A 15,364-nucleotide genomic window follows, 5' to 3' on the forward strand; every position below is an offset into this window, starting at 1 on the left:
TACATAACAACTACACCTATAAGTTTAATTCTTGCCTGTGGCTATTTTTGTAATTGCTGTTTTACTACTCAAAGTATAAAAGTTTAATATAAGATGTATTTCTTTATAGAGTAATAAATAATAAAACATTCCACTGGAATTGTGAAGAAATAGATTGTGTTCACAGAAGCTCTGAGGATTGTAAAACATAGATATTATATCAAGTCAAAATACTGAAGATGTTGGATTAAGAGCAGTAGTTCTATGCTGTCTACTGATTTAATGACCAATATGCATTTGTACACAAAGAACATGTCCACTTATATACAGGGTCATAGTATATCCATTTACAGTACATTTTTCAGTTACTTCTAGGAAACTTCAGAAAAATGTCCTTATCCCTTAACACTTATTTTTAAGATACATTTATTTAAGTGATTAACAAAATGAATCACCTAGAAAGATTTTGGCTCAAGGCTAAGAGAGCATAATTTCTTTACTGCTCATACTGAAAAAGCTGAGAACAGTAAAACATCTGGTTTTTCTTGGCAACAGAAAATAAGAGCAGCTTAAGACTATTTTCAATGGCATGAAAATATAGCAAGCTCTGTTCTACTAAGGACATACTGTACAATGTCTGCAGTCATCTGAAATGTAATACCAGCAATTCCATTTACTAACAAACAAGAATGTCCAAAATACCATTTAATTTGCCGTGGCATGCATGTTGCTATTTTTAGTGGGTGAGCTGGGACAAAATTCTAGAAATTGATTGAAAGGAATCAGCATACATGTGTACTATAGTTTTTACCCTGCTTTGACATACATGGAAGATTTTATAGAGGACAAAGTTGTATGCTATCTGCCTTGTCCTTTTCATGACTGGAATAACCTCACTTCATCACTCTATTCCAACTGGCAGTTCAAGGATATTTCTTACAAACTTTATGCATTAAGCAACCATATTAACCAGGTGCACCCTTTCCTTTTATATTATTTTCCTTAAAGATATGATCTACACATCTTATCTAACAATGAATGGCAGAACTACACACATGTTGTACATTTACCTCTATGACCCACAGAATATTTTTAGCAGTTTTACACAAAAGCAGATGGTTCAATATGTAGTAGATTATGTTCCTATAACTTCACATAAGCTATACTAAATACTCTCATTGATGTTTTGTAAAACCTTTATTGGGTATATAATATTTGATTTGACGTAAATACAGTATTTACTAGAGTTGAATTTTCTGGGGTTCTAGCATTCAAGGACAAGTGAGCAACGCTTCAGCTATGACAAACTTAATTCTTGACACTAAGTAATTCTAATCATTAATAGTAATTTCATCTAAACTCAAGGTTACTAAAGAAAACAGTGTGAAGAGGGTGAGGTAAAAGACATAGTGACCTTTGGATATTCAGTGTACATAAGACTGCTGGTACAGATTAAAAATAATTTGAATTTAGTGAACCTTAGCTAATTTAATGAACAAATTATAATTAAAATAGTTTCTGGGTTCAACACACACAAGACATGGACTTGCAGATGAATTAGTATAAAAGGCACTCTAAGTAAACATTTTCTTCAGAAGTCTTAATTGCTTTTTTAAAACACTATACCAATGTGTCTGTTTTAAGATAAAACATCCTTTATTTTCCCCTTGTTCTTTTTTAATATCCTCACTGCATGGAACTGATTCTGACTATGAAGATCTTAATCTTCTATAAAAATAATAAGTTATTCTAACCTCCCTGAGTGCATGTATGAGTATATTTTGCCATTCAACACCAAAGGAAAAAACGCAGAATACTTTCAAAGCCAAAACTGTTCCAAAAATAAGAATCACAACTTCATCCCTTAAAAAAAACAAACAACAAAAGTGCACCTTTGGTAATTATCATCTTCGGCAAGATTTTGTTTTGTTTTGTTAGAAAAGGTGCTTGATTGTTTGATGTTTGGTTTTGCAATAGTCCCAGACAACAGTGCTGACAGTCCTTTCAAAACGGAATAAAAGAAACAAAAGAAACCGAAGCGAGAGCATTCAGCGAGGCAGTTCTTGTGTAATAAAAGAGGATGGTTCGATTGACAATGATGTCGACTGAAGAGTGGTACAGTCATCATGAGGGCACAGTAACTTGTAATGTTAGTCGATGGAGTTGGTCATCTCAGCTAAAAAATGAGGTTCAATGAACATAAGAAATAGCGTAATAGTGTAACATGGCGCTTTTCAATAAAACAAGTGCATGAACATTGATTCTATTGTGCGAGTATTTATTATTTGATATTCTACCTTAATTTGGGCTATTTAAAACAGCTAATTTTCTTTCAGTCAACTCCTGCTTCTGGAATTGAACCTATTCAATATCCTTCATGAATTGCTGGAAGAATGCAAAAAGTAGTGTCCCAGTTTTGCTTTACAGATACTTACCTATTGTGTTGAGTTAGACATGTGAGATAGCCGACAGAGTGATGAAATATAATGCAATTGACTACATTTGATACTAAATTCTCCAGGAATCATTGAAATCACTGATAGTCTGCTATTTGTAATACTTCAGCTAATGAAGAGTGCTCTGTTATTTGACTATGAATGACTAATATTTAACTGGTGACAGTTTGATATTGAAAAAAGCAGCAACACATTACTGATGCAAATGATTATTTATAGGTTGATTATGTTCTATTCTGTGTTTAAAAAAAAGCTTCCTGGAGTCCAAAATTCACCGATTAGGACCAAATGGGTCCAAAATACTGCTAAGTTTAAGACATGGAAACAATTTGTTATTAAAATAGAGAAAGTGTGGAGCAGGTTTTGTCTGGATCAGATGCTTACTGTTATAACAGACACTCCAGCTGTGGTGCTGTCAGGTTTGGGGCCTGTATTGAAGTGTTTCTTGATCTTTCCAGCCACTGAGAGTTGGTGCTCATTCTCTGGCATTCCATCATCCTGCACAGACAAAAGTAAAAGAATGGTACCTCTTAATGTGGTTAATAGAAATCTAAAATGTGAACGCTTCTTAAAATATACAGCATACCAGCTTTGTGAGCAGTTCAACCAGTAGAGGCACTGATTCAGAGCACGGGTTGAAATGTATTGTCCAGACCTGGAGTTACCAGGCTACAAGCACACTGGCAGAATGCCTGCTGGGCTGGGTGAAATTGAGCTGGCAGGGGCATCCTCAGGGACTCTGGCAAGAGAGGCACTAGGGACCTGCAGGGCACCAGGCAATTTGCAGTGTGGGGCATGTTGTGTGAAAATGGCAAATGATTCAGAAAGGGTTTATGGTGGAGGACATCATACACAGTATATACAGTCCTTCACTCTCTTGTGCTGACAGAAGGTCTGTAGTGATAAACTGAGTTGATTAGCAGCTGGTGAATTATTTTTGAGGGGTTATAAGCATCTTAAAAATGTTGATTCCAAGTATTTAAAAATGTTGGTTCCCCTTCACTCTTCTAAATATCTGTCTTGTGTCATTCAAGCACTCCGCAGAGCCAGATGGAATAGTCACATTATTATAAGCTTTCTTGCAAGTCATTGAAGTGCAAATATATCCTGAAATTTAGGAAATGAAACAAGTGCGTGCATTTGTTTCCAATCTAGATTAAGCCAATGGCATCATCCAAAAGGAATTTCTTCACATCTTTAGCTCTTTATCTGGGACAGTGCAGATTATTTGAGTCTTCATAAAACTGTTTTCTGGAGGATTTGGTTTCCTGAAAGGAACTGTTACTCTAAACTGGAAAGTGAGCACTGTAAAACCTGAAAGCTCTAATTAAAATAAAAAGCTCTAGACAGTAACATTTTTCATACAGTAAAAAAAACGAAAAACAAGCTCCTTAAAGATCCAATTCATATTCAATTTTTTTTTCTGTAAGTGCCCTCCAGTGGCATATTTGTGTAAAACAAACTTACACAGATACACCCCTCCCAAATCTTGTTTTTTCAGGGCCATTTCACTTTAATACCATCAAATAATTATCAATGAATCTTGCATTTTCCCAGAGCACTTTACAGAATCATGTAATACTCAACAAAAAAAAAATAACAGTTGACCGTGTGGGCATGGTGGAGAGAAAAACAAAAACTCCCATTGGGAGAAAAAAATCTGTAAGGGTCCAGGTTCAGTGGCTGCCACCCCCTCAGGGCATTAATTAACACCCTTTTTACATAACGTCATCTGCCATTCGTTTCTATGTTGCTCATCGAATGCCTCATCAGCCTCTAGTTTTCACAGATGGTGCATTTAAAGGCTACCACGTCTTACAATACTATATACTGTAGTGTACTGTACTGTCCCTTTGTTCATACTGTATTTGGTGTTACAATTCGTTATTTTTATCGATCTTCTCTTCAAGTGATTCTATGATGTTAACATTTTTGTGCTTTTTAGGGCAAGAAGACTGAGACTGTATAGTATGTACTGTATATTACAGATTATATTCAGTGACTTTAACATTCAGCCCTTTTTCTTAAAAGAATTATGAACTGAGTTAAGAGAGCTGAACAACTTATTATGTACTGTATACAGCAGCACTACTGATAAAGTGTAATAATGATTAATAAATGATAATCATAAAGTCTTGAAACAAAACATTTAGTACCATTCAGATGCTTTAATAAATATAGAAACATTGTTCCCACCTTTTCCATTATTTAAATTACATGTAAATATATAATTTGTAGATACATGTACAGTATAGCAGATGTGCTTTAATTAAATCTTATTTGTTTTTTGTCCATGTACACATATCCCCCTACAAATAAGTTATTTACTATGGAAGTAAATTGCTTTAAATTATTTTCCTACAGTATGTATTGTGCTTTTACACACAGTATCCATGAACTTACACTGAGGAATAGCCACTGAAAAAGCATTAATAGGCCTTTAAGCTTATTAATCTATCACATGAATAATATTCGCTCATTTTGGTCTTAAAACCAAATTTATTATAAATATAATAAATTATTAAAATCTACTAACAAGCATTGAGTTGCAAATCAAGATAAAGATTTTTTTTGGATGCATGTATTATCAATGACTCAGCATATTCTTACAGATTGTGTAAACACTTAATCCTTAGTTAGAAGGATTAAACATCTTAAATAAAACGAGCTGTTTGGGGCAATATTGATTCTTACTTACATTCACCCATGGATGATCGAGCACCTGCAAGGCAGTATATCTCTGATCCACATCCACCTGCAGCATGGAGGTGATTAGCTCCTAAAGAGATAGATGTAGTTTCACTTTAGAACACATAAGCTGTCACATTGCAATCACTCATCCCACAGTATCTTACATTTACAGAGCCACCAGTTAATCTGATACCACAGCAGAAACATCTTTTCCTTGGCTGTGACCTGCTCTGACGAAGACAACCAGTACAGACTCTACTGATGTATTCAATCGAAAGAGATTCCAATCTTTGAGTTATACTGAGGCATACTTTAACTTCATTTATTACTGAAATGTAGCTAAATCTAATACAAAGATTGAAGAAATATTAATGATTGTACCTTTGCTGAATCAGAAATGTTGTCCCAGTAAGGTAGCGGAAAATCTAGCTGCCCCATCAAAATTTGATCAAACAGAGCTTCCTGATCTTCACTGCTTCTGTATTTAATAGACAAAATACATTATCACTGTGTGTGTCATTTTAATTAAAACACACATATGTTTTAGATTTAGCATTCATAGTAAACGCATGACAGTAAAACTGCAAGTCCATCACATAAAGGTGAGCATTCTCTCTTCCAAGGTTACTGTAATAGGTAAAAATGACATTGAATCCTAAGGTTAAAATGTTCATTTCAATGCTCTCGGTGTCTGGGCTTAGAATTGAGGTAAACTGACACTACTAAAATCAACCACTAGAGGGAGAAAAGAACAACTTAGCGAGAAACAGGGTTGGCAGCTTTGTGCTTAAGAATTTGGAAAGGATATCACTTATTTAACAGATATAATTTATATATATATACAGTATATAACCCTGCAGCAACAAATTATTAACCAGAAGGCAAAAAATTACACCAAACCAATGTGCCCTTTGGGTGGGTCATGTGTATATACCCACTGTACAATTAAAACTGCTAAATTCTTTTCATCAAGTAACAGAAAGATCTCAAAAGTATTCTACCTAATGAACTGATGGCATTGCTTAAAATAGATTTTTACCATCCCATCACACAGAAACGCCATACAGATACCTCTGTACATACCCACGGAATGGAGGGAATCCACAAAGAAGAATGTATGTGATCACACCAGCTGCCCAGATGTCCACCTTCAGTCCATACCTAGTAGGAAAAGAGACAAATCTGAGCATGGATTTGCCTTTCACAGCATCAGTTAGCACTGTGATCAAACTGCCTCTGACTATCATCACTCACAAATTAATGACTGCAATAACGTTCAAATCTGTTTGCTCTTATGACAATGAAAGTGAGTACATCATTCCTATAAGACGAGGATTAGTTTGATGCTTGAAAACTCAAGAACATTTCCAGATCTGAAAATCTAGATAGAGGTGAATGCACAATATAGATTTCAACCGTAGGGTCTGTAATACTGTTGTACCACTGGATATACAAAGGATTGCTTACTGTCTTTTTCCAATCACAAAGGATAAGTGATTTTTTAAATTGAATCTTACCCAGTCTCAGCAATGATTTCTGGTGCTACATAAGTTGGAGTTCCACAGACTGTATACAAGGGTCCATCCACAACAGTGGCCAAGCCAAAATCACCAAGTTTTAGGGATTTGCTACCATCATGGTGTTCATAGACCTGGAATACAGAGAAATTAATCAATCAGAACTGTATAACACAAAAATATTTTGTTGCTCATTTGATTGAGTTTTCCATTAACCTTTTTTATCAATAATGTGGAATTAAAACTGATTTAGAGCTAAATTAAATCACTTGTCAGTATGACATAGGAAAACACATGTATGAACCTCTGCTATTAAATATTGGAAGTATTAATTCAATAAATCAGCTTTTTATTAAATCTATCAACCCATAATGGAGACCCAAGTTTGTAGGTCACATTAGACAACCATGAGCAGAAGTGGGACTGGACAGACAGCAGTTAGTAGATACTCAAGTCAGATTTTAGGTTCTAGATTGTTCTGTTTATGTAGTGTCTGCAATATGAATCATACATCCTTTTTCTTCCAGACGGTGAATGTGAAATGCTTTTTCAGCATCGTGTTTGTAGCCACAAGCAATTATCTCCTTTGCGTGAGAAATGATCTGCAGTGCAGCTGCTAGAAAACACTTTAATGAAGCAGCAGTAGAACATCTGATTTAATTTGTACAAAGGACAAATAAAGCTGTGGGATGGAATTATAAAATTTCTGGCAGGCCAAATATTGATCATCAGAGAGAAGAAATTATTATTTCAGCCACCTACAGATGTACACAAGATGTTTCAGATCTATTCTTGTCTAAATACATCGTTGTTACCACAGATAGTGTGGATTTTATGTGTTAGATTCTTGTATTTTGACATAGCACATTAAATATGGAACAAGACGATAAGTCCCTACTTTAGGAAAACATAATACTGTTTAAGAACAGGAAGAGGTGCTTCTAATGAATCATTCATAACTGTTCTGTGGAAGTATTATCACAGACAGAGTCATATTTAGCCCCTGCCCTTAGTGTGAGAACACAATCTTCTCAATGTGACTATATGTGGAACTGCTTTAGAGATTAATCAATGCAGGAGGTTGACTTCCGAACGATCTCCGGAACTCACACATGAAGCTAGGGAGATAGTGAGTAAGCATTAACTACTGGGTCTTTGCTGCTTGAAGCATTTTCAAGTAGTCAGGAGGCAGTTCAATGGCTAAATCAGTCATTAAATTAGCTTAGCAAAGCAGGACAGCTCAGCTAAAAAAGGACATCATCATGCATGCCATAGCTTGCTGCCTGAGAAGATGGAACAAACCAAGTGCTTGAAGGGTTTCTGACAATATAACATCCCGTTAACTAAATAGTGGGCTAAAACATCTCTTAGCATGCATATTTTCCATTTGGTGCCGCATCGTGAAGTATCTTCTATAATTTTGATAGCAACATCAACACAAATGAGCATTTGTGTGACAAAGTTACTATTGGATACAATCTCCTCCTGTTTCATGTATGTAATGGGCTGCAATGTGCTTTTAAAATAGTTTCCTCTGTGTAACATTTGAAATGCTCACCAGAATGAGCTTTACTGCCAATGAAAACGGTATACTGTAAGGTTATCAAATAAGAGGAGGATATTTTATTATCACTGGTACTGAACTGACCTCAGGTGCATGTTCTGTTCAGTCTTTTAGTCATTTAATACAGGGCATGAAGTTTTTAAACTTCAGTGAAGGAGAGTGCTGTTCCCCATGGGACATGAAGTAACAGACTTTAAACAGTACAGTAGTTAAAAGACCTACAATAAACTACTAAAGATCACTACCATTTAAAAACAAACCTTGTCCTCCAGTACCTGCATCAGAATGATGGTACTGTATTAAAGAACCCTCTCCCCTACTCACAATTATTTCACGGGGGATTACTCTCCAGACAGCAATATCACACGCAGGCACCATGGCCCTTGTTTATTTTTACAACACAGAAACTGAGCACAAGATGAATATGGTGCAGTTATACCTAAGAACAGAGGGGCCTCAGGTGTTCAGTTTGTGCACACTTTCAGAAGAAAATGAAAAGGAAAACATGCTCTCCCTAATGGAAGTGGCTGTTCATAGTTGACACTAACAATTCGGGAGTCCAGGCTTTTCTGTCCTGACAGAACTCATTTTCTTTTCTTGAACTCACGGTTAATTGTGTTGGTGTTACAGATGAACAATTTACTAGACATTTTACAACTACTGTACACTGGGAAGATTTATTTTGTAAACCTATAACTTCTTAGCCTTTGAGGATAAATAGTAGTAAATAGTAATTCCATCGTCAGTTTACAACTGTAACCCATTCTTCGTCTTTTGTCTCATTTTCACACAATCAACTGCTGAAAGGGCTGTTATGTACTAAGGTTCTTGCCATTTTCCCTGGCAGAAATCTGTTGCTCTGTCATACACAAGAGAAGAATCGTAACTCACCAGCAGATTCTCAGGCTTAATATCCCTGTGAACAATATTAAGGCTGTGCAGGTATTTGATAGCACTAGCCAGATTATACAGCATCCCACTGGCATCACGCTCTGTGTATTTGTTAGTTGAGGTAATCGCATCAAAGAGGTCCCCTCCCTGTAGACACATGGACAATCCCAGGCAAATTAAATACAGGCTAACTCCGCAATGACACACCGCTCATGATACAGAAAGATCAAATATATGAAGAGATGCAATAAAATGTTAGAGGCCCTGTCTATTAGCATGCAACACAGGAACATACAGTAAATTCTTAACTGGGGAAAGGTTTGCACTTAAAGCAGTATCATACCATTAAAACAAACTCCCTTGAAACAAGGGGAAGCACCAGTCATCTCCAGACACACATGCTGTGGCTTGAGAAAAAGTAATGATACCAGAGTACATCAGGAGTGTCTGACATTTAAAATTCCCATGGGGTTAGACTCATAGGCATTCATAGGAAATAATGCAGGATAACTTGTCAATTAGAGAGGCCTTGGAGATTTAGAAGTACGGCGTCTTCGTTGTATGTTCTTTTTTCTAAAAGATATTCAGAGGTTGCCGCTCAAAAACTGCAATATTTGTCATCTAAATTATTATTAAAGGAACACAATACTATGCACATTTTATACTATGCACAAGACAGGAAGCCCCAGAATTTTTAAAAAGAGGAATGATGTTCACAAATAATATTTGTGAAGGTTAGAATATTACTCGAAAAACACCTATTAAAAAGTATATGGATATTTCATTCTTCTCTCACTAATCAGCTGAAATAATTTATATTTTATATATTCAGCATGAGAGCCAAACGATAGGATACAACAGAAAAGCGTACATTCCTTTCCCATGATATCATGTGGAATTAAATGCATATTAAGTCAGCATTACTGTACATACAGTAATAGGCTGGATGAGATGATGAGATAGACTTCACAGAAAACACACCTTCACAAGTTCCATGACAAGGTAAAGCTCACTGTATGTGTCCATCTCCTCAATCAAAAGAACAATATTTGGGTGCTTCACTCTCCTGAGAATTGACACTTCATTCTGGATCATGTGTTCCTGTCAAGAAAGGAAAATGTTTAAAAACTCTTTGAAAAGTTCAATCCAAGAGGACAGACCAAATGGGCTGTATGGGTCTAATACTCTTCCCACCTTTGTAACTTTTTATGTTCTTATGAGATAGGAAGGTCTAATGTACTATAGTAACAAGTGTAGAACCATCTGCGTGCATTATACAAATTAAGATATACAGTGTATATTTCCTTAGCAATGCTTATTAAAATTGTATTGCCATTTCCATGAAATTTTATAATTTGTGCTTGAATTCACTTACCTTTCCTCTGCATTTACTTTTGTTAATGATTTTCAAAGCATATTCTCTCCCAGTAGATCTGCAGTGGGGAAAAAAAAATGTCAATTTGATTTTTACAGGCAAATCAAAGTTGTGGCTTTTCTTTTTTCATTTGAAGTTTTACATTCTGCCAGGTTTGTAGCACACTAGTTATACTTTTCAGGCTTACCTCTCCACACATTCTCGAACTACTGCAAAATTGCCATCTCCGATTGTCCTCCCCACCTTATACCTTTCAGCTATTGAAGCTGGGACCTGGGGATATTCGTCCATCATTTCTGCTGCAACACATTGCCAAACACAGTGTTAAAAATGACATTAAGTAAACATGGCAACAAGGCTGAGAAAGAACTGAGGACAGCTCTTCAAAACAATTAAGCAAAGTTAGGTTTTTTAAATTAAATTCTAGACATTGGGAAATTCAAAAGAAATATGGGAAAACTACTGACTCAGGAAAATGCTCCTGATGAACCCCCATTTTGGAGGAATTGGCTTGTCTTACCTTCACTCCCTGGTCCGTCGTTTTCATCCATTGAGCTGCAGACCTTTGTGGAGGCTAGAGACAGCGAGGAGCCACTGTGTTGTGAGCCCTGTGTCACAGAAAACAAAGCAAAAGGAAAAAGGAAAAGAAATAGAATTTAGCAGCGCTCAGAATGGCAGCTGACCTTTCATTTCTTTTCCCTCATGTGCAAAAGTATTGTAGCTGAAATAAAACTTGGAAAACTTATAAATGAACCTTTCCATCCAATATCAAAGGATGATCCCTGCTGCAATTTCAGCTCAGAGTCTACTCAGGTAGACCCTTCAGTTTCTACTTGTGAGGCAAGAGGCTTGTTTGGCATTGGGGAATATTGGGGCAACGTGAAGCTGAGTGTCTGAAACTTTTCCCTTCAAAAGCTTTGGGTGAAGTCCCTTCAGATGAATGAAAGACTCAGAATGGAAAGATGGAATAAGCATTGGACTCCAGTCTCAATAAATCCATTCTTCTTACTGCCACAGCTATACTGATCAGAAAGTATGTTGCACACTGAATAATTTGTTCATTTCGGGCCTGAATCTACTTATCCTGTTAATGTCCTTGAGGCTTGAGGACATTTACAAAAACAAATTCTAGATAGTGCAATGGAAACACATTACATATAAATGACTCCTACTGATATAACAATTAACACAAGCAATAATTAAAACCATCAAAAAGAATAGCCCATGTATTAAGTACTGTATTTTATACTTCCTTTTCTGTTTTTACTTTCTTTAAGCATACAAGGTAACATAATAAACATGGCTTAAGAGCGGGTACACTGAGACTGACAGATGGTGTATTAAAGATCATATCCTACCATTTTGCAATTCAATTTTAATATATTTTTTTTCACAGCTTCTAAAATTCCTGATCAGGCAGACAAAACTGTGAATACAATGTGTTGCCTAGCAGCAAATAAAACACTGTGTGCTAGCAAGAATATCCTATATCTAAAAAGAGCTTTGTTTCAGATTCTAATGTGTTACATGAAAGCAAGTTATCTTGTACTGTATGTTCAATGTTTAGCTCTGATAGTATACACTGTTCTGAACTACAGCGACAGTCTTGGTTATAATCACTTCCAATTTTTGAGGATATTAATCCAACACACCTTTATAACCAGTACAATATTTACCATAATCTTCCTTTGCAAGAGGAATGTTGGAAAGAGAAGGGACAGAAGTACTTTCGACAGTTTCCACTTACCTCTGTTCTCAAAGAGCTTTATTTCATTTAAGCAACAGGACAAGTATCCAACTAAAGAATGGCTTTACATTTAAGGGAAATATCCTTATAAGACATGTCAACACATTTTCCAAGTGATAAATTGCAGTTTAAGGAGTATATTAATCTTGATAGGGGTTCATGATTTGCCTTTATAAAACACCTGTGCGCCGGATTTGAGTGAGTCTACAATGGTTGGTTGCTAAAAATGTAGGCACAGAAATGAAGAAGGAAAATCTGCTTTTAATGATCATTGTTTTTTTTTACCACCTTAAAGAGGAATGTGGTGGCATAATGTGTCAAGACATTACTTATAAAAAAATAGATCAGTGTTAAAGCACAAGGTCCTCCTGAGCAGCTGGAGTCCCAGAGCGCATGATGGAACAAGGTCACAGTGCGGTACTTCAGCTTATAATTGTAAAAGTCGATTTCTTTAGATGGTCTTTGCAAAGCTAACAAAGTATCAGTAAAGAGTGGTCTTCACTACTAAGTGCATATTTATGTTTCCAATTTTTTTAGAAGCTGTTTTAATTAGCTAATATTCTCAACATTCCAAGGTCTAGAGATCACTTTTAAAAGTGAGATTGAAAATGAAAAAAAAACAGCTGCTCCAAAAATGAACTAAAAATTAAGGACACCATTCTGTATGAGCTGTCACCAGACATGTAACTGGATTAACATTGCTTTTAGATTCTGCCTCCGTCCTTGTTACATAACAGTGCTTATTTCTATGGAAGACTTACTCAGTCTGCTTACATCTTTTCATTTGCACATTTTGTCTGTGACAAACATTTTGCCTCTCACGGTCAAATTAGAAGCGACATTTTCTCACATAAATGTGCTAGCACTCTATACAACTTTCATGTTCCTAATCTCTCTCATCTTTTGTGAAAAAGAAAAAAAGGTGTTTCTATGGAAACTAAGCTAGTGCTTCTAATAATACCTTTACAGAGAAGAGCTAACTTGGTTGAATCTGACAAATCGTCTGCCATTATTATTATTTATATTATTATTATTAAGAATTACCCAAGAACATTCACTCCTTTTTAATTTTACAGTTCCTTGCAGGAGATGGATATGTTTGTTTCACTCGACTAGTTTTCCTTTTAATTTTGATTAGATATGAACAATAAGGGGCTTTGTTTAATCATAATCATGTAGGTACTTGTGAAACTGGATATTGTGGATCTATAGGGAAGATGCAGTGAGGCAGATGTAAACTTTTGGACTTATCAGGGAACTCAAAAACAACTACATCAACAGATAGCTATGCAACAAAAGAATATATAGCACACACAAATAATTCCTTTACAGTCTACAAACTAACAAAAAATACAGGATCAAAGGAATAAAACTACAACATAAATAAATCTCACAGTAAACAACATAAATTAAGGAAGGTTTTTACAGGTTGTTACCTTTCCCTTATGACTCTAATTAGCACTTCAAACACACAAAAACAGATGAAAGAAACAAGTCAATATTAACTTCATCTTTATTATATAATAACTAGATGAAAATGTTCTATTTTTACTAAACAGTTAAGTTACAAAAATAATAAATTAAGAAAGGAATGACTGAACCTGAAATATGTACTGTACTGTACATACAACTATTGCATAACACAAAACAGAACACTGAAATGAAACAAAATGACATGACTACTTTCAAAATTACAAATTTTACACACAAAATAATGTCAACAATCCTCACAAAAATGAATATGGCCACCTTGTCTTAACTTTGATGATGAAAAACAAATGCATGTTTAAAAACAGGTGATGTTATCACAAAAGAAATGTACAGAGAAGCAGAACATCCTGATTTGGAAAACAAAATGAGTATATACTGTACCTAGTACCTCTAAATTATTGTTGATTTTTTTAATCCAGTCCATTTTTCTAAATGGTCAGTTTCGGGTGCCCAGAATCATTTTTTGTCTAGAAGTTTGTGCTCTCAACACAGTAACACTCCAGCATACTAGTCCCTTATAGCTTAATACCTTATAGCTACCAACTTCTTAACATCCTGATCAAATCACTGATAGGAACCTATGCTGACCCATCTGGAAATTTGTGAGTGCCCAAGAAGTTTATTTAACTGAGCTGATAATTTAGATTTATTAATTTGTTTTGAATGAACATCTAATTTTCTTACACTTAAATCAGTCTGGAAAACTCATCATGTTTAATTTTTTTTGCAGTATTCAAACAATTCTGCAAAAAGAAAAAAAAGGTTTTCAGCCTTTTTTGACACACTCAAGTTCAACGTTGATCTTTCAAGAAGGGAAAACTCTCTTAACCTTCCTGAAGTTTTGAGAAAGAATGCGTTCAGAGGAGCCATTAATCAGAGTGCTGTAGATTTGAAACCTCTTGAATGAGTTACTACCAAGTAACGATGACTGTTTCAGTCACTAAAGTTGTACAAATAGCTATCAAACCATTAGGGGGTTAAAAGTGTGATAGACTAGTACTTCATCTAGTTGCAAGATTGCATTCTGTTTCCTTAATTTTTCTGAAACTGAGATGAGTTCTGGACCTGTGGACAGCATGGGCATGTGAAGAACTTTAAATGAATACCAGTGACCCAAACAAACACGTGGCCCAGGATCAGCATAGATTAGGTTTAAGAAAGGGTTTTAATATCCTTCTTTTCCTAGAGCTGCAGTAGCATACTAATGTGTTAATGATGTAGATTTTCTTCTTTGTCTCCTAGTTGAACTTAGATTTCAATTAAAATTGAATAAGCGGATCCTTAGCTTGAAGCAAAAAGCATATCTAAAAGTCTGGGTAACACTGACACTGTGACACTAGCCTGAAGAAAATAATCACTTTTGAACATTAAAGAGAATATTGGATTTAAATTCTGAAAATGTCAAGCTTTTAATCACGAATGAAGCAGTTCCTTCCCAGATAGCTAAGACAGCTGGAGTACACGCTAAGACCAAAGCACAGAAGACATGCACAGTACTGACTCTTAAACACCTTCAGCTGAATATAACCCTGAAAGCCTAGGCATCCTAATATTATACTGTAACAAAGACAAAACTTTAGAATAGAGGTTACAGTACTGCTGGTTCTCATTTAAAGGACAATTTAGGAGGAAGATGAAAATATTTTCCTCAAT

The 15,364-nt window shown here is 35.4% G+C and overlaps 1 protein-coding gene across 5 annotated transcripts in view; it reads right to left on the reverse strand.

Moving 5' to 3' along the window:
* Positions 1 to 15,364, reverse strand: part of dclk1a (doublecortin like kinase 1a) — a 103,933-nt gene that overhangs the window by 7,610 nt on the left and 80,959 nt on the right. For 3 of the 5 annotated variants that reach the window (XM_088922436.1, XM_088922438.1, XM_088922440.1), the window contains 10 exons: positions 10,994 to 11,081; positions 10,661 to 10,772; positions 10,474 to 10,531; positions 10,080 to 10,199; positions 9,099 to 9,245; positions 6,644 to 6,777; positions 6,210 to 6,287; positions 5,508 to 5,604; positions 5,134 to 5,214; positions 2,820 to 2,933 (listed from right to left, as the gene is read on the reverse strand). In XM_088922436.1, coding sequence (XP_088778562.1) covers positions 2,820 to 2,933; positions 5,134 to 5,214; positions 5,508 to 5,604; positions 6,210 to 6,287; positions 6,644 to 6,777; positions 9,099 to 9,245; positions 10,080 to 10,199; positions 10,474 to 10,531; positions 10,661 to 10,772; positions 10,994 to 11,081 — 1,029 coding nt within the window. The remainder of the gene's footprint in view (positions 1 to 2,819; positions 2,934 to 5,133; positions 5,215 to 5,507; positions 5,605 to 6,209; positions 6,288 to 6,643; positions 6,778 to 9,098; positions 9,246 to 10,079; positions 10,200 to 10,473; positions 10,532 to 10,660; positions 10,773 to 10,993; positions 11,082 to 15,364) is intronic. The other 2 variants (XM_088922437.1, XM_088922439.1) reach the window with 1 other exon arrangement.

The sequence above is a fragment of the Atractosteus spatula genome, chromosome 7, assembly GCF_055471065.1.
Source record: "Atractosteus spatula isolate fAtrSpa1 chromosome 7, fAtrSpa1.hap1, whole genome shotgun sequence".
Classification (NCBI taxonomy): domain Eukaryota; kingdom Metazoa; phylum Chordata; class Actinopteri; order Semionotiformes; family Lepisosteidae; genus Atractosteus; species Atractosteus spatula.